The 18,775-nt window shown below is 40.7% G+C and overlaps 1 protein-coding gene across 2 annotated transcripts in view; it reads right to left on the bottom strand.

Annotated features, from left to right (window-relative positions):
* SFSWAP (splicing factor SWAP) overlaps nucleotides 1-18,775 on the bottom strand; it is an 83,274-nt gene that overhangs the window by 39,472 nt on the left and 25,027 nt on the right. For both annotated transcript variants that reach the window (XM_069961008.1, XM_069961009.1), the window contains 5 exons: nucleotides 15,909-16,110; nucleotides 12,774-12,905; nucleotides 12,563-12,656; nucleotides 2,597-2,750; nucleotides 1,664-1,903 (listed from right to left, as the gene is read on the bottom strand). In XM_069961008.1, coding sequence (XP_069817109.1) covers nucleotides 1,664-1,903; nucleotides 2,597-2,750; nucleotides 12,563-12,656; nucleotides 12,774-12,905; nucleotides 15,909-16,110 — 822 coding nt within the window. The remainder of the gene's footprint in view (nucleotides 1-1,663; nucleotides 1,904-2,596; nucleotides 2,751-12,562; nucleotides 12,657-12,773; nucleotides 12,906-15,908; nucleotides 16,111-18,775) is intronic.

Below are 18,775 nucleotides of genomic sequence, written 5' to 3'. Positions count from 1 at the left end.
TTCTTAAAATCGCCTGTACTATTGATTTCTGCAAAAAAATAAAAATAAATGACAGGTAGACTTTAAAGGACAACTCCGGCCTAAACTATTTTTTAATATGTTATTACTTACGGAAAGTTAGACAAATTTCTAATGTACATTAATTATGGGAAATGCACATATAGGGCCATTTCCCTTAATTTAGTAGATCAGGGAGACTTCAGATTCTCTAAAAAGAGATGATGTCACGAACAGGGGGTGTAAATACAATGGAGTGTCCAGCAGGGGCGCACTATATATATATATATATATATATATATATATATATATATATATATATATATATATAGAAGTCAATGAGTACTATTGACTTCTATATATAGTGTGTCCCTGCTGGACACTCCATTGTAATTACAATGGATGTGTATGTAAATGTAATACAGTATACAGTGTTTTTGATTGAATACATTTATGTAATACTTTGGGGAGCAAGTGTCCTTGCTTCCCAAAGTATTCCATAAATGTAATCAATCAGTACAATCAGTACAGTAACCCGCCGAACCGCTGCCCGCCGAACCGCCACCATTACCGAATGCGCGCCGCTCTGGACTAGACTCAACTACTACTCTCATGGTGATGGGAGAGTAGTAGCTGGGTTATATTGCCGCCGCCGCTGCTGCTGATGGGCGCAGGGGGAGTCGCTCATCACTGTGCAGCAGCTATCATCCCCCTCCGCTCCCCCCTCCTCCTCCGGCCAAACTCTACACTGACTATGTGATGGCTGACTCCCCCGCCGGCCACCGCTCTCCGATAACACATGCCGGCCGGGGACACCAGGAAGCACCAGGAGCCGTCATGTGTTATAGGACAGTGGTGGCCGGCCGGGGAGTCAGCCATCACATAGTCAGTGTAAAGTTTGGCCGGAGGAAGAGGGGGGAGCGGAGGGGGATGATAGCTGCAGCACAGTGATGAGCGGCTCCCCATACTTGCTCCCCAAAGTATTCCATAAATGTATTCAATCAAAAACACTGTATACTGTATTACATTTACATACACATCCATTGTAATTATAATGGAGTGTTCAGCAGGGGCGCACTATATATAGAAGTCAATGGTACTCATTGACCTATATATAGTGTGCCCCTGCTGGCGATCCATTGTAATTACACCCCCCGTTTGTGACATTTTTTTTTTTAGAGAATCTGAAGTCTCCCTGATCTACTAAATTAAGGGAAATAGCCCTATATGTGCATTTCCCATAATTAATGTACATTAGAAATTTGTCTAACTTTCCGTAAGTAATAACATATTAAAAAATTGTTTTAACGGGACTTCTCCTTTAAGGCAGTGTGAAGCCAGGCTTAGTATATATAGTAAGTACATTTATTCAGGGAAAATTTATCAAACTAATGTAAGTGGATAACACCTTCAAAGTAACTGTGATTACAAATGAGAGTAAATCAATAGTCCAAGTGAATGCATAAAAATCTGTAAGCTTATTACTGGAAAACGCTTCCTTATCCAGGACCCAAAAACAGAACAGACAACTGAGCTGAAGGGGTAACCTACAGTATTTATTCCCTCTAGAAATGTGCAAGAAAAGTTTGTATGAGGAAACATGGGGTAAGAAAACATACAAAACACCACAAACATCTTCTCTACAGAGATGAAAATCTATAGATACCTTGTTTAGCTTCCAGTTCCTCTGGAGTTAACTGCGGCCTCTTCTCCTCCACGGTAGTGTTCCCAGCATTAACTAATTGGCTATTATTAGAGCAGCTACTGGTCTTGCTTTGCTGGCCATCTTTGCTTTCCCCATCCTCCTCCTCCTCGCTGTCATCATACAATTTTACTCGGTTTTTCTCAAGAGGCAAAAGGTCCGTTTCTTTAACCTTTATCGCGAAGCTTATAGGAGCAAAGGAAACTAAATATACAATGAAAAAAAAAAAATACTAATTAAGATAACAGATATGGCTACCTAAACGCAGCAAAAAAAAAAAAAAAAAGGCACAACGTTCAGCTGAGCCCTTCTGTCATTTTGTCTTAGCAATTGATGGGGGTCTGTGCGGGCTGTGACTGCTGGAGAGGATGATGGCAGGGGGACAATGAGGGACACAGGGCACTGAAGGGACACTGAGCATCCCTCTGCCATCATCCTCAGCTCGCACAGGTCTGGGAGTCGGGTCGTGACATCACCATTTTACCCAGGAAGTGAAGCTTTGATGCAGCAGTAAGTGCAGGGAAACAAAGCACTTCATAAGTATTTCCCATGATAAGTGTATATTGGGGATTTGTATAACTTTAGGGAGGAAATACAATACTTTAATAAAAATTTTCGCTTGACTTCTCCTTTAAATTTGGCAACTTAGAAATAACTAGAAATACTTTGTTTCCCCTCCACCGCCCAAATAAAATATATAATAAAATAAATAATTTTTACTACTATTATTAATTCTTATTATTAATCATGTTATTGGTTTTCAGACAAAGCTGTATCTTACTGAAATATTAGTATTAAGTCCCTTTTCTCTAACAGATTACAAAGCTTTATCTATTCACATATAAAAAGGGAGAACCCCAGCAGCTGCTGTCTATATGACGCAGCCTGTAAGCATACCTTTCATGAGCTTCCCATCATTGGCAGGCTTACTGCCAGCATCGTCCGTTTTGGCATCAGTGGCACCAATGCTGCTTCCATCATTTGTAGCTGTATTATTAGACATCACATCGTCATTTGGGGATACATAGTTGGCGTCTGATGTTGTAGAAGGCTGGTTTAAAAACACCAAAAAAAAAAAAAAACATATAAAAGTTAAACTATGCAGTGTATCTAATGTGCTTTAACTCCCCTTTTTCATGCAATAGATCAAAATCTTCCAGCTGAAGGAGTTGAACGCCAATGTTCTAAAACCAACCAGAAAAAGATACATATGCAATGACGGAAATGTAAAACTGAACAAATGCCAATTCAACTATCAATTTTTTTAAATTTTATTTAACTGCTTTAAAAATTCTCTTTAGCCTGAATGACCTTATAATAGTTTAATGAGGCTTACAAAACCTGTTAAATAAATGGTAGTTAGCCCAATTTCAAATATTTTAGATCCTTTGGATCACATGATAAATTCTGTATAGTGTGCAGCCTACCAGCCAAAATGTAAAAGGACTGCAGCATGACAAACACAAAGATAGGTAAAAGAAAAAGTACGGCGAAAAAGTTTATTATAGTATTGTATTGCCCCCTAAAAGTTATACAAATCACCAATATACACTTATTAAAGGAAATGCTTATAAAGTGCTTTTATCCCTGCACTTACTACTGCATCAAGGCTTCACTTCCTGGATAACATGGCGATGTCACTTCCTGGATAACATGGCGATGTCACTTCCTGGATAACATGGTGATGTCACTTCCTGGATAACATGGTGATGTCACTTCCTGGATAACATGGTGATTAGAGATGAGCGAATCAGCCGGATTTCCGGTTTGGCTGTATCCCAGTTTTCCAGGCGTTCCTTACGATGTATCCACCCGCTGCACGGAGGGAACAGACAGCGGGAGTCAGCCGCCAAGATTTCCGATTCATACGAACCAGAAATCCGGCTGATTCGCTCATCTCTAATGGTGATGTCACTTCCTGGATAACATGGTGATATCACGACCCGCCTCCCAAAGCTGTGCAGGCTATGGCTGCTGGAGAGGATGATAGAAGGGGTACACTGAGGGACACAGGGCACTGGAGGGACACTGAGCATCCCTTTGCCATCATCCTCTCCGGCAGCCACAGCCTGCACAGCTCTGGGAGTCGGGTCGTGACATCACCATGTTATCCAGGAAGTGACATCACCATGTTATCCAGGAAGTGACATCACCATGTTATCCAGGAAGTGCAGCCTTGATGCAGTAGTTAGTGCAGGGAAAATAGCACTTTTAATAAGTGTATATTGGTAATTTGTATACTTTTTGGGGGGCAATACTTCAATAAAAAATTTTTGTGGACTTCTCCTTTAATAAAAAATAACTCTGCAATAATTGAATATCTTAGAGGGGTCATTCACACATCTGTAGAATTCCATCCATACACAGGCGGTGTTCTGTGGACTGGACCTGGGAGGTCCCAGCATCATGATTATAATGTCAGGAGCTCCTAAACAGTTTAAAAGTTTGCACTAGTGTACTGACACAGCCGCATGCCTGTATGAACTGAATTCTATGGACATGTGAATAACCCCAGACGTTGGAAATTTGGTAACAGAATGAACAACCCTGGAGAAGCACGATGAACGATTACATTGTAATTTTTTTATTCTTTACCAGAAAGGTAACAACCTTTAAACTTTTCAAAATAGTTTATTGCACAGCCTTAACTTTTGACTAGCCATAGCGTAAAATGAGCTTCCTCTTGACCAGTTTCAGACAAAGGACTCAGCAGTATAACCCAACATCTGAGAACAGAACAAATGCATATGTTCAAAAGCTACTGCACTGGAAAAAAGGAGGTTATCCTGTGAAAAATGTCTCCTGCTCGCCAGCAAGCTAAACGGAGTCAGGTGCGCCAGACTACCAAATATCTGTCCTTTATCCTCAGCACAGATCATTTATACTGCGTAATGTACAGCCATGTTTTTGTAACCAAGCTTCACTGAGATATTTTAACAAATGTGGTGATCTTCTAGGCAATGCATTATGAATGAAGTGATTTTTGTTTTTATTACCACCCATGAGACGGCTAAACTGCAATTTACCTAGTGCAGGTGCAGACAAATAGCGATGATAGCTACGGTTACAGGTTTCCTTTATTGCGTTCATTTAGGTAGTGCTACAATGTTCCACAATGCTCTACATGGATGGACGTCAACCAAATCTGTCTCTGCCACCGATGGGGGCCAGCGAGAAGTCTGGTCTTTGGGCCTAACTACTGGGGTATCATGTTAGTGCATGGTTACATACTGAGCAATGCGCAGATAAATCCCTATAGACAATATATGTATTGCGTGCAAGAAGACATATTAGGTATCACCATGTCTGTAACTACTTGAATAATAACATTTTATCAAAAAGTCAAACCTGCAAAAAAAAAACAAAAAAACAAAAAAAAACACAACAACAACAAAAGTCCTCATATGGTGATATTAATAGAAAAACATAAGTTATAGCACTTAGGAGGCTTGACTTGGACATTGACTATGGCCCATAATGTATACTGGGAGAAGAAGTTAAGCCGATAAGTAGGTGAACACACTGAATTTCAATGCTAGTTTTGGGGCTTGGTATTTCATACCACCTCAGACTTTGTTTTAACTAAGACAGTCAAGTTTGATGTCCCACGTGTGACTGGTTTCACCAAAAGTATATTAAGCTGTACACAAAATAAAAAAAAAAATAAAGCGGTAAGTGCGGTCTAAAACTTTTTTTTTTTTCACTGAACACAAATTACAAAAAGTTATACAACATTGTAGTGTGTGTTACTTAAGTGAATGGCCCCCTTTCCCATGTCCCCCCCCCCCCCCCTCCCCCCGGTCGCGGACCCAGAAGTGTGACGCAGTATACTTCGCCGGCCTTCCTCTGGCACGTCATCAGCTGCTCAGCCGCGATTGGCTGAGCATAACAGTGCTCACAGGGAAGGGGGCCATTGACTTAAATAACACACATTACAATGTTGTATAACTTTGTGTGTTATTTAGTGAAATTTTTTTTTAGACCACACTACCCCTTTAAACGGGATTATTCAGCGACTTTTTTTCATTTATCAACTGGTTTCAGAAAGATATATAGAGTTGTAATTTACTTCTATTTAAATATCCTACGCTTATCAACTGCTGTATGTCCTGCAAGAAATTTTGTTGTTTTTTTTTCAGTCTGACACAGTGCTTTCTGCTGACACCTCTGTCCGAGACAGGAACTGTCCAGAGCAGGAGCAAATCTCCATGGAAAACCTCTCCTTCTACAGACAGTTCCTGTCTCGGATAGAGGTGGTAGCAGAGAGCACTGTGTCAGACTGAAAAAAAACACAACATTTTTAGCAGGACATACAGCAGCTGATAAGTATGGGAAGACTTGAGATTTTCAAATAGAAGTAAATTACAAATCTATATAAACTTTCTGAAATTAGTTGATTTGAAAGAAAAAGATTTTCGCTGGAGTACCCCTTTAAAAAAAAAAAAATTAGACTGTCAGAGGGATACTAAATCTGCCTGTTTTTCAATACTTTCTAAAACTGTATCATGAAATCTGACTGTTGTCTAAACAAGGCGACTGGGTTCATATATCAGTGAAATAAATTATTCAGCACAAGACAAACACAGATAAAGTCCAGGACATTTTAACTAGTCGGCTTCACATCCAATTACACTCTCCTCATTAACAGGATTTCTGTATATCCGATCATGCCAGGACGGCGACATAATAAAGACTTTACTAGACAGCTGACTGGAAGATTAAAAGAGTAAACAAAGTACAGCTGACATTTTTAAAGGGTTGCATAAATTTGCTGACAGTAGATTTTAGAATCGGCAGCCAGGAATGTTTACGATTGCGGAGGGATGACAAGGCGGCAGAGACGCGCTCCGAGGCACGCGAAACTAAGCAAAAGGAAACCGGCTTACACATGATGGGATGTAGTCATTTCACCACTGATTTTTGGACATCTCGTATCACTGTTGATGGACGCCCCTCCTCCAGATGTGAATAGACCGGACAAGTAACTAAAGCTCCCGAGCCCTACATACAAAGGTTTTATCAGCTCCAGATAAGACGGTGAAGCTTACTGACCCATATAGGAAGCCAACATATAACCTGGAAGTGTAACGGCAGAAAGGTTTACTGCACAAATGTTCAATCAGTCTGAAAAACCACAGATGTGCTCCCGCATCTGCCATTACAGTGATGGCCCAATGCTTAGCAGATTCGGTCTATGGAGGTTGAGCAGAGGACAACAGCACATTGCTAAAACTGTTCCTCTAAAAGTACAAAAACAAACGTCACATAGCATCCGGAGGCTGGTGATGGGGAGTGATGGCACCAAGAGGGTGAAAGCCATGCTAGAATATACCAGCACTTGCATCAGAACCGTTCTCAGGTCCTAAAGTGACAGTGTTTTTCAGAAGGGTCTTTTGTTTTTTCACTGAAAAAAAGGACTAGGGCTTATTTTCAGTGTAGGTCTTATGCCCCTACATTGTAGCCCCACTCTATACAGTAGATAGCCACCATATTCTCATGTCCCACTGTTAAAGGAGAAGTCCGGTGAAACTATTTATTACAGTATTGTATTGTCCCCCAAGAGTTATACAAATCCCCAATATACACTTGGGGGATTGGGGGATGGGGTTAAAATGGCAGTCAGACTGCTCTCTTCAAGAACAAAGGGGCAGGGCAGTGATTTTCCATTCATGCCTGGCGACTTTCTCAATCATCATCGTCTGCCAGACTGTCAAGAGAGCCCCATACACCTTATACTGACAACCAAACCTGCCGCAACCAGCAGGTATGTCCAACTAAAGTATAGGGAGACCTTTGGGCCCCTGCGGAATGTGTTGGTGCTATGAAATTATAAATTTTTTTGAATATTGATAAGGTGCATGCAAGAAATGGGGAAAGGTTAATAATCCAAACTTTATTTACGGGATAGGATTTATTATTATAACCATGTACACGTCTTGTTAAAAGTTCAGCAATTTCCAGACGCCGGTACTGAATATTGGCATGAACTCATTAAAAAGTGGACAGACATATTCCTATGTCTATTAGTACTAACAATTTAATATGGTAATTCAGGGATCTGTATGACTGACAGCACTGGGCTGAGAAGGAATTTCCCCCTTTATGGTAAATCAGTCCATGCCATTCAAGGTTGTTTTTGCCTTCCTGGGTCAACTGTGAATTGTAAATGTAAAAAAGATTGAACTAAATAGATTCAGGTCTTGAACTCAAAAGATGCACGATTCTCTTCAGCCCATTAACTATGTATCTAATTATAACTAGCTCAACGGGAAAAGGGTATGCAAATTAACTCTATTAGGAGAAGGAAAACACTCTAGTGCCACCTATTGGAGGAAGCTAACCTCTATTTGACTGGTACTTAAAGGGACACTGCCCCCCCCCCTCCTTTTTGCATTCTAACTTCTCTACACAGGTGTAATGGGTAAATTTTGACGTTTTCATACCTTATTTTATACCATACGTCATGGTGCTTGTTCAAGTGAAAAGTGATCTTTTATCAACTGCAGATTGTGCTAAGTGGGCGTCCTCCATAACGTCATCGGCACATAGGCCCCGTCCCCTCAACAACCATTGGTATGGGCAGACCTAAAGGGGGTGGGGCCTAGACCTTTAGGCCAGCCTGTTCCAATGGTTGGCGAGGGGGCAGGGCTGATGTGCCTATAACATCATGGAGGGGTGGGGCCAACAGTGGCACTGTGGGCAGGACTAAGTAGCGCTGTTGCCGTGAAGCCCCACCCACTTAGTGCAATCTGCAGTTGACAAAAGATCACTTTTTACTTGAACAAGCACCATGACGTATGATATAAAATAAGGTATGAAAACTGCTGAATTGACCTTTTACACCTGTGTAGAGAAGTCAGAATGCAAAAAGGGGGGATAGTGTCACTTTAAAAGGGTTATTCGGCATGGGAAAAATTTTCATATTTTTATGCTGTGATAAAGACTTGTTGCGTCGAAACCGCATTGCTTTATACACAATTTATGTGGATTTTTATACTTGTGTGCAGTAAATAAAGGTATATGATTTTAATGGGACGGAGTGCCTCACATGGACTTTGTTTGGATTGCTGATGCTGACCTAGCAAGCTCCTAGGTGTAGAGTGCACCTCCCAGGATACCAGTGGAAAACGACCAGAACAGGTTTGCATGTGAATTATCTCATAGCATATCATTTTTGGTTGATGCGGTGAATGCTGAATTTTTGTTCAAAAATTTTTCATATGTTGTTGCAAGTATACAGATAATAAGTTGTATGCTTAACTCTCCATGATCCCCGTGTCTCCAGTGTCCCCCGCTGACCACAGCTGCCTCAACTTCAGCCAATGACTGACTGAGACAGGACAGAAAAAGTGATTGGTTGAGTGGGCCGTTACTGCTGAGATGAGTTTGTCTCTCAACTGGGGTCGGCTGCGGTCAGTGGGGGACACTGGAGATAATGCAGGAGGACACAGGGGGAGCGTGAAGAGTAAGTATAGGCTCTATAGTATTTTTTACATGCTTGCAACAACATATAAAAAGTTTCCGACGCTGGATAACCAATTTAATGAAGAGATCTGGCTGTGTATGGGGTCTTAAAGGCAATGGCCCATGGGAATACTTATGCAAATTACTTGTCTCTAGTGCCACCTATAGGTAGATATTCATTGAGTCAATTTCTAACTTAGAGAACCTACCTCTACTGGGTGGCACTGTACATGCAGTTAAAATCATAAATTAGGTTTGTGAGAATTCATGTGCATTCTGCAGAAATGGTCTCATTTGGGTGGATGGAACTGCTTAAGTCACAGAAATTCCTGCTAAGCCAATTCTACTTTACACCATGTTTGATAAATCTCCCCCACTATGTCTATTTGTTGATATCCTTGTAGTTTATAACATGTCCATAAGCTAAGTCAGGAAGAAGCTATTAGCAGTGAAACATACGCCAGGTAATGGGACTCATTGTTCATTTACTTTTCTACGTTTTTGATAGCAATTGTTCTTTATTGATTGTTTTTAGTATATGATCTGGTGAGGAGTGCCGTTTGTTTGTGCAAGTGGTCCAATAGCTAGATACTTTTTTCTATTGGCTCCTAGAATATACATGGATGTTATGTACTCCCTGCTGTGACTGTCTGGACAAGCACATCCACACGTGTCATATGCAGTGTGCTATATCTTACTTGCTTCTTTTATATCTATTATATCTATTTTTTTATATCTTGCATGCTTCTATTTTAGCAGATAGAGGGTCACATTTATTTACCATAGTGAACTGGAACTGGTTTCTTTTCCTGCCAAGTGCTAATGGTCTACTTTTTATATACGTCAATTTTAATGTGTTCAAAGTCGCAGGTATTTCTGGGGGGGGGGGGTAAACTAATGGCCATTAGCATTATTAACTGTGCCTTTTTTTTTAGTTTTTTTCCCCCTTAAAAATAAAAATAAGGTTATGGGAACACAGCCTTTTAATGTTTTGTGTTTACTATAGTTTCCCCATTTACAGATTACCTCATGCCTGGGTAACTGAGGCCTCAGAGACAAAAGGAGATTTTCTTAAATCAACAATTAATTAAAACATAAAATATAATGTCCTATTATATGATGACAGGTCTATTTTGCATTACTTCCACAAATACCTATCTTACAATGTGATATTCTATGGTTTTCTATAACACCGCCCCACCACATCTCCAGCTCTTTATTGCTCTCCTCCAACACTCCTCTCCAAAATACTTACAACACTGAGCAATCCCAGGACATCTGCCCCCAATCTGCTTCTTCCTCCCACATCTTATACACGCTGCTGTATCCCTTTTCCTTATCTTTTGTAGGAAACAAGGGGGTACAGAAGATTCTATGCACAATATTAAACTGGACTACACAATAGTTTTGACCAATAGATACCCATTTTGTGTTACCCAATATCCTCTCCTATTGGTTATCCGTTATTGGGCAGAAGTCCTTTTCCCACTTTCCCTGACTCCTAAGGCTCCGTTAACACAGAGAAAAACTGGCGGAATCCCGCCAGCCTCCAAGTCATAATGAGTCTATGGGAGGCTCGCCCGTCTCCTGTCTCCGCGCTGAAGAATGAACATATCCATTGTTCAGTGCAGAGAGAGGAGGTGCGCGAGCCTCCCATAGACTCATTATGATTCTGCCAGTTTTGCTCCGTGTGAACGCAGCCTTACTGTTCTCCTTGCTCTCTCTCTGCCAATTTGTTGTACATTTTTGAAGTGCCTTTTCTGTACCAATTAGATGAATCAAGCCTGGTGTTGGCCTAATTCTAAACGCCCTCTTATCTTCGGTTTTACAGTATGCATGATGTAGTCTTCTATATTCATACCATTCTTCAGCCAAGAGACCAAATTCCATTTTAAAGTTCTGCTACATTGTATGTTCCCCGTCCAAAAATACATCGTGTACACGGTTTAGACCCACATTTATCTTTTTATTTTTTTAATACATTGATTGTCTTTATTAGGTCGCTGTTATTCTATAAATAAGTAAATTCAAGGGATGCATCTAAATGCAACTCTTCCCCTTTCCTCCAACTTTTTACCATTGCCATGATTCTTATTGCCCTTCTCTAGTTGACCTGTTTCTAATACTTCCATTATGTTATTATATGTTCCTTCTATTGCTCTAACCAAGTAGCTATACAGCTCTACCTGTTCCCAACACATCATGAGGGACAACTATGAGGCAAGATAGTATAGCCTAAAATCAGGGAACGCAAACCCCCTATGGTCTCCTTGGGAGGCTAGAGAAACAAACACACGCACACTCTTTCTTGCTTTCCTTATGCTTTGTGAAACAATCACATGTCAAAGAAATATATACTGTACTTTCCTGCATATAAGACTTTTTAACCTAGGAATATCTTCTCAAAAGTGGGGTCATCCAATACGCCGGATGTTGAAAAATTTCTAAACTGGACTGGAGAATCTGCGTTCACCACATACAGTGGGGGGGGGGGGGGAGCTCAAAAACGGCTGCATCACCTCTGTGTTCGGCAACGGTATGAAGGGCAGAGCAAGCTGCAGGCGTCCAGGGAATGGAAAAACGAGATATGGTAGAGCGACACTGTGCCCAGAAAAACACACCCTCTTTCACCCGTCTGGCCGTCCTTGTATCCTACCGGTATTAATGTACCTCCTTCTTTGCCTCTCAGATCGCGCTGCTGTCTGATGTTTTTTATTAATTTTTATTTGGGGTGCATTGGAACAGGGGAAGTCTTATACTGCGAGTATATCCCAAACTCTATATTTCAACTGGAAAAGTTGAGGGTTGTCTTATACTCTGAAAAATACGGTATCTTTTAACAGCAGGGAAATAAATAAAATGTACCTTACCATCTGCTCATGTTGACATGAGTGGGTTAACCGTGGTATCTGAGAAATCTGCACACGAGTATATATCTGTACGGCATGCTATGCACTCAGCTAAGAGTGGAAGGGTTGGGAAAGGTCTCGATTTCAATGGCCAATTTAAATAAATATCAATTCTGGAAATTAAACTAAATGATCTGTTGCATAAAATTACTTCAAGCATAGCCAATGTAAAAGTGAAAGATGCTGATTTCGCATAACCTCAATGACGGCAATTTTCATTTATCAAATTGCATTGTAGGATGATTGCTAATTCCAAAATTCAGAGATGAAAAGTAGTCTGCCTTCCACATAAAGGACAAGTCTTCACAAGGGGCTTCAAAAAGACGAGTTCAGAGGTGCTTGTTATGAGACTATTCAGCTATTAATGGATTTTTCAATCAAATAGCCCCTGTACATATATGCAGCATTTGCTTTTTCTGTATTATTTTTTTTTTACAACTTTGAACAGAAAGTAATATAATTAGACAATAAAATTTAGTTCTATCCATACCTGAGGCATAAAAGTGCCTTCTTTTTGCATGAAAAAGTTCTTCTTAAATTCATAGTAAGGATTATACTGATGCCAAGGCTGGAGAAAGTCAAACCTAAAGAAAAAACAAAAAACAAATTAGTGCAAATTGCTACAACAAAATAAGGTTCATCAAAGCTCCACAATATGGACAATGCCTTGTCACAAACACCTTAGAGACGGTATTACTAACCTGGAATCATTCTTTGCCCGGACACTGGTCTCAAATTTAAGCCCATTGCGAGCCACATACTGAGCTAGTTTATCAATGACCGGCTGAATATCAGGTGGTGGAGGAATAATGGCAACCACCGGGGCTAACGTGCTGAAACAGAATATAAATGGCAAATTAGAACACCATAAATAACTCATCATTTTCACACAGGCTCATTGTCATAATTTAATTTAATATAAATATTTAGTATATATAAATATTTAGTGTATATATATATATATATATTTAGTCTATAAATATATAGTCTATACACTCAACGCCCAACGTGCTGAGTGAATAGACTAGCGCCTGGGTTGTTACCATCAATCTGTTCTAAACTGGGAAAGCAGTGGTCCCCTTGACCTCATCCTTAGCATATTTGGAATCTGGGGCATCTCTCTTGATCCAGACCTCAGATTTTTAGGTCTTTGCTTTAACTATATTCTCATGGGGATGCGGATATTACTAGTCATGTTCCTTTTGTCTTTCTTAAAATGTGGAATAAATAGTGATGACTGTCTGCTAAAAGATCATGACAAGGATTTAGTGCATATAATTTTACATTTATTCTATAGGTGTTTAATAGCAAATATTTAATTCAGCTGTATCTTACATGCTGTTCTACCTACTGGATTTGCTTAAAGGGGTTTTCCTGATTTCAATGTAGTTGTCCATAATCCACAGGATAGGGGACAACTATGAGATCGTGGGGGTCTGACCTCTATGCCTCCTGGGGATTGCCGCATCAGTTACCCGGCTATTTTGTTTTGAAAGGAACCGCAGGTAATGTGTTCTTGGTTCTCAGGCAATGTGTTCTTGGTTCATAGAGAATGAATGGAGCTGCAGGTCACTCTCTGACCCACAGCTTTATCAAAACAAAGGAGCACTGATCTAGAGATCCACGGTGGAGGTTGGAACCCCCTTCTCCCCTGCAATCTCATACAAGTAAGCTTAAGTCAGAAAACACCTTTAAAACAGAATTTAATTTATCCAGGTTAGAAGACATAACAGACTGTACTTTAATAAAATGTCTGCGTTCACTTAATAAAATGTCTGCGTTCACTTTGAAAACTAATAAAAACGTTACTGTGTTTTATGTGCAGCGCACAATGGCAAAAGGAGGATCCTCTGTGTATATACACTACTGAATAAAACTTCTGAGTGTCAGCACACTATCTGTACCAGGCAGGTCAGCAGAAAAAGCAGCATTAAGTCATAGTAACCTACTTGATGCGCTACTGACAAGGGAAAACTTGAGGAAAAAATTGAAAATTTAATTAAAAAACCCTGAATAGCAAGCTTTTCAGCCTGCAAGAAAAACAGTGGCTGCAAAAACTGAAGGTGTGATTGGATTTTTTGGATATTTAAACCATAGAGAGGAGGATATAGGACATATAGACATTGGTTGCCTTCAAAGTAGCACGGTTGTTCATTTTAACCTCTTTATGCCCTACATGAAAGATGGCACCAAAGTTATATTACGGTCTCCCAATGTAATACTTGCAGATGTTGTGGCCTGTGTTCACACTTCTGTTATGTATTGCTAGCATTACTCAATGCATATCACCAACATCTAACAGTCCCCCAATGACCCTTAGGGCCCTATGATACAGAGCAATAATTAGCCGAATGCGGCCTAGTCGGCCAATTTTTGTTCTGTGTAATAGAGACATCGATCAGCCAACAGCGGTCATCGCCTGATCGTTTCTTTAGGTCCCTTACCAAAATCATCAGTCGCAGAGCGCGCATCACTACATGTAAGGCCCCGTTCCCACTGAACAAAGCTAGCGGAATTCCGCAACGGAATTGTCCGCCGCAGAATGCCGTTAGCCTCCCGCTCATAATGGGAGTCTATGAGAGGCGCGCGCTCCTGCTCTGTACGCGCTGAAGAATGAACATGTTCATTCTTCAGCGTGTACAGAGCAGCAGCGCGCGCCTCCCATAGACTCCCATTATGAGCGGGAGGCTAACGGCATTCCGCGGCGGACAATTCCGATTCCGCGGCTGACTGTTTACGATTGAATCAACTGTTCTCCACAATCCCAGGTTTCTCCTGCCCTCTGCTTTCACTCCCGGCAACACGGCTCTGAGCTGATAGGCCACTTTGCCAATCACTGCCCGGGACCACCACGGCCAGTGATTGGCTGAGTGGCCTGTCAGCTCAGAGAAGCAGCAGAGAGCGGTTCCGGGAAACAAACAGAGGGTAGGAGAAGACCGGGAGCGTGAAAAGGTAATGTATGAACAGTTTAGGGTAAGGGCTACACAGACATCACTAACAATGTCCGTGCAGCTCTTGTTAAAGGATTATCGAGCCATGTAATAGGTTCAGTAAACTAGAAGGCCAGTGTTCGTTTATGTTATTGATTGGCCCAAGTAATAGGAACCTTAAAGGGGTTGTCCAGTGAAAACCTTTTTCTTTCAAATCAACTGGTGTCAGAAAGTTATATAGATTTGTAATTTACTTCTACTAAAAAATCTCAAGTCTTCCCGTACTTATCAGCTGCTGTATATCATGAGGAAATGATGTTTTATTTTCAGTCTGACACAGTGCTCTCTGCTGACATCTCTGGTCGAGACAGGAACTGTGCAGAGCAGGAGAGGTTTTCTATGCGGTTTCCAATGGAAAGCCTCTCTTTCTCTGGACAGTTCCTGTCTCGGCCAGAGATGTCAGCAGAGAGCATTGTGTCAGACTGGAAAGAATACACCACTTCCTGCAGGACATAAAGCAGCTGATAAGTATGGGAAGACTTGAGATTTTTTTATAGAAGTAAATTACAAATCTATATAAAACTTTCTGACACCAGGTGATCTGAAAGAAAAAGATTTTCGCTGGACAACCCCTTTAATGGAGACTGTCAGGTTTTGTCACTGCATGCAGCATTATTCGCCCAACCAAATTAGCCTGAAATGCTTATGGGGTACCTGAATAGAGCTTTTATATAGGGGACCAGGAAGTTCTCCTTTAATACTCAAATAGGTATAGCTGTACGAAAATGATGTTTTGCAAGACACATCCGAGTTACCAGTAAATGTGCTGACTGCACAAGTGCACAGGACAGCACAAACTAAGAAATACATTCAAGCAAAATCTATTTGGCGGTGTCCTAACATTACCTCGGTGCAGACATTTCCTGGGTGATCCTGTGGGGTTCCCCACTGTTTAGAGGCGGGGGAACGTTGGATTGTGAAGTTGTGGCAATGTCTCCTGCCGACACTGAGTTGTAAGCGTTAGCATCCACTCCTGGTGGTGGAGGTGCCAGACAGTAGGTTCCATCCGGCAACATGTAATAGTTGTAATACGTAGAAGTCACAGAAGCTATTAAATAAAAAAGAAAGGGAAAAGGGTTATGTAATAATCTGATTTATAAACATTACTGAGAGAAATTCATTAAAAATTTTGAGATCTGAATCCAAATGAAGTATACAGAGGCAGATTTGGTATGCGGCATAGGTGGGACAGGACTGGTGCGGAATTAATGTAACCAATCACTGGAGTCACTATATCCCCAGCCAATCCTAAGTTTTTGGATTAATTTAACATTTTTTATTATTTGAAGCACAAAGATTTCCTTGATCTGTCTGACGCCAATTCCTAATGGTATGCTTAGGTGCAGCTTGTAACTTCTACCACACACCAGCTTCATTGATCCAACATGAAAGCAAAAAAAAAAAAAAAAAAAAAAAAGTTCCAATATTGAGGATACAAGATTTTAAGCAGAGATGGGGAACCTTTGGCCTTCCAGCTGTTGCAAAACTACAATTCCCATCATGCCGGGCACCCGAAGGCGGTCCAGGTATGATGGTAATTGTAGTTTTGCGACAGCTGGAGGGCAAACTTTAGCAAGCTATCAGCTGTGGGAAGTATTTGGCGAGGAAACAGCAGAACGGAGATAAAGAATATCAGAAAGCGGCATTCATTTTCATTATATAGCGATTCATTGATGTAAAATGAGATGTTAAAGAATATTTAATGAAGGTTGAAGTGCAGGGACACTATTCCCATCCCCCACTGGGTAACAGGAGTTCATGGATGCATCATCTGTATACACCGAGAGCATCTCAGTCCACAGGATAAATGGGCACTGCAAACACTGTGTATAAATACCAAATACTGTAACCAGCCATCTATAAATATAAATTATATATATATCACACAATCAAAAAGTTCTTGCAGCACTCAAAAAAAACCTGTGTCCAGGGTATAGAAAATATAGTTAAAAAAAAAAATAAATGCTGTGGCACTCCAAGTCAAAATTACACTCACATATACACACGTTGTAATTTTCCCCTTACTGGGATAGTTTAATCTTTACCACCAACATGAGGAGGTGGTTACTTTAGCCGAGCGATTACATCTGAAGCTTTTCAGCTAAAAGTACTTCTGGTAAAAAAAAAAAAAAAAAAAAAGAAGGGCTGCAAAGTGCAAATAAAATACGATACAAACACAAGTTCTGCAAAGTGCGCCAGACTAGAAACACAGAAGAAAAGTATCCAATATGTCTTTGCAGATTTCAGCTGAATTTAACAGATCTGAGGCTCTGGATGAGAAAAGGCTGGAGAAACCCATCTGATACAGACACCTAATGCCTCTCTGGAAAGACACAACCAGCTGACTGACTTGAAAGTACAGTGGTCCCTCAACTTACAATGGCCTCAGGATACAATACTTTCAACATACAATGTTCCTTTTTGGACCATCGTAACTTGAGAGCAAACTCAACATAAAATGCTAACGTCAGGAGCTGCAGGACATGTGAATAAGTATATGACTCATCAATAAAAGTTGCCATTTTACAGATAAAACCACAGTGTTAGAGAAGTACAGGCAGTGATTGGCGGTCTAGTATCTCCTCTCTATAGTATAGTGTAATACTACATGTCCTGTACTGCTGTGTGTGTCTAGTATCTCCTCTCTATAGTATAGTGTGATACTACATGTCCTGTACTGCTGTGTGTGTCTAGTATCTTCTCTCTATAGTATAGTGTGATACTACATGTCCTGTACTGCTGTGTGTGTCTAGTATCTTCTCTCTATAGTATAGTGTGATACTACATGTCCTGTACTGCTGTGTGTGTCTAGTATCTTCTCTCTATAGTATAGTGTGATACTACATGTCCTGTACTGCTGTGTGTGTCTACTCCTCTCTACAGTACAGTGTGATACTACATGTCCTGTACTGCTGTGTGTCTACTCCTCTCTACAGTACAGTGTGATACTACATGTCCTGTACTGCTGTGTGTGTCTACTCCTCTCTACAGTACAGTGTGATACTACATGTCCTGTACTGCCGTGTGTGTCTAGTATATTCTCTCTATAGTACAGTGTGATACTACATGTCCTGTACTGCTGTGTGTGTCTACTCCTCTCTACAGTACAGTGCGATACTACATGTCCTGTACTGCTGTGTGTGTCTACTCCTCTCTACAGTACAGTGTGATACTACATGTCCTGTACTGCTGTGTGTGTCTACTCCTCTCTACAGTACAGTGTGATACTACATGTCCTGTGCTGCTTTTTACCTGTGCCAGGATGAGTTTCTCCTTTAAACACCAGTTAAGGGTGACTTCATTTTATTTTTCAGGGACCCTGATGGATCTGTACAGGACCATGAAAACAGTCCAGTGTTCTACATGGGAATTAGTAATTACTGCTTCCAGTAGTTCTTTGTGACTGTTGTATGTAAGGACTTGCTTTATCTATTGGGGTGATATTTTGCAGCTTCAGGACCAATTACCAGTTTTCCATAGAGGTATGGACTCAACATACAATGGTCGTCCCAGAACCAATTAATATCGTATATTGAGGGACCACTGTAATATTTAAAGGGGTAATCCCACTGTCAAACCTTTTGCTAGAGGATAGAAATTGTTAAATTTGCATTGCATGTGCAAAATTGCTTTTCCAGACCACTTAATGGGAGAGATGCAGCAAAGCAGAGCTGAACCCGCTGCAGCCCTAAACCAGGAAGTGAGCGGGACGA

This window comes from Dendropsophus ebraccatus, chromosome 3 (assembly GCF_027789765.1).
Source record: "Dendropsophus ebraccatus isolate aDenEbr1 chromosome 3, aDenEbr1.pat, whole genome shotgun sequence".
NCBI classification, from domain to species: Eukaryota; Metazoa; Chordata; class Amphibia; order Anura; family Hylidae; genus Dendropsophus; species Dendropsophus ebraccatus.
Note: the sequence above shows the minus strand (reverse complement) of the source record. Positions and strands in the feature narration are given on the sequence as shown.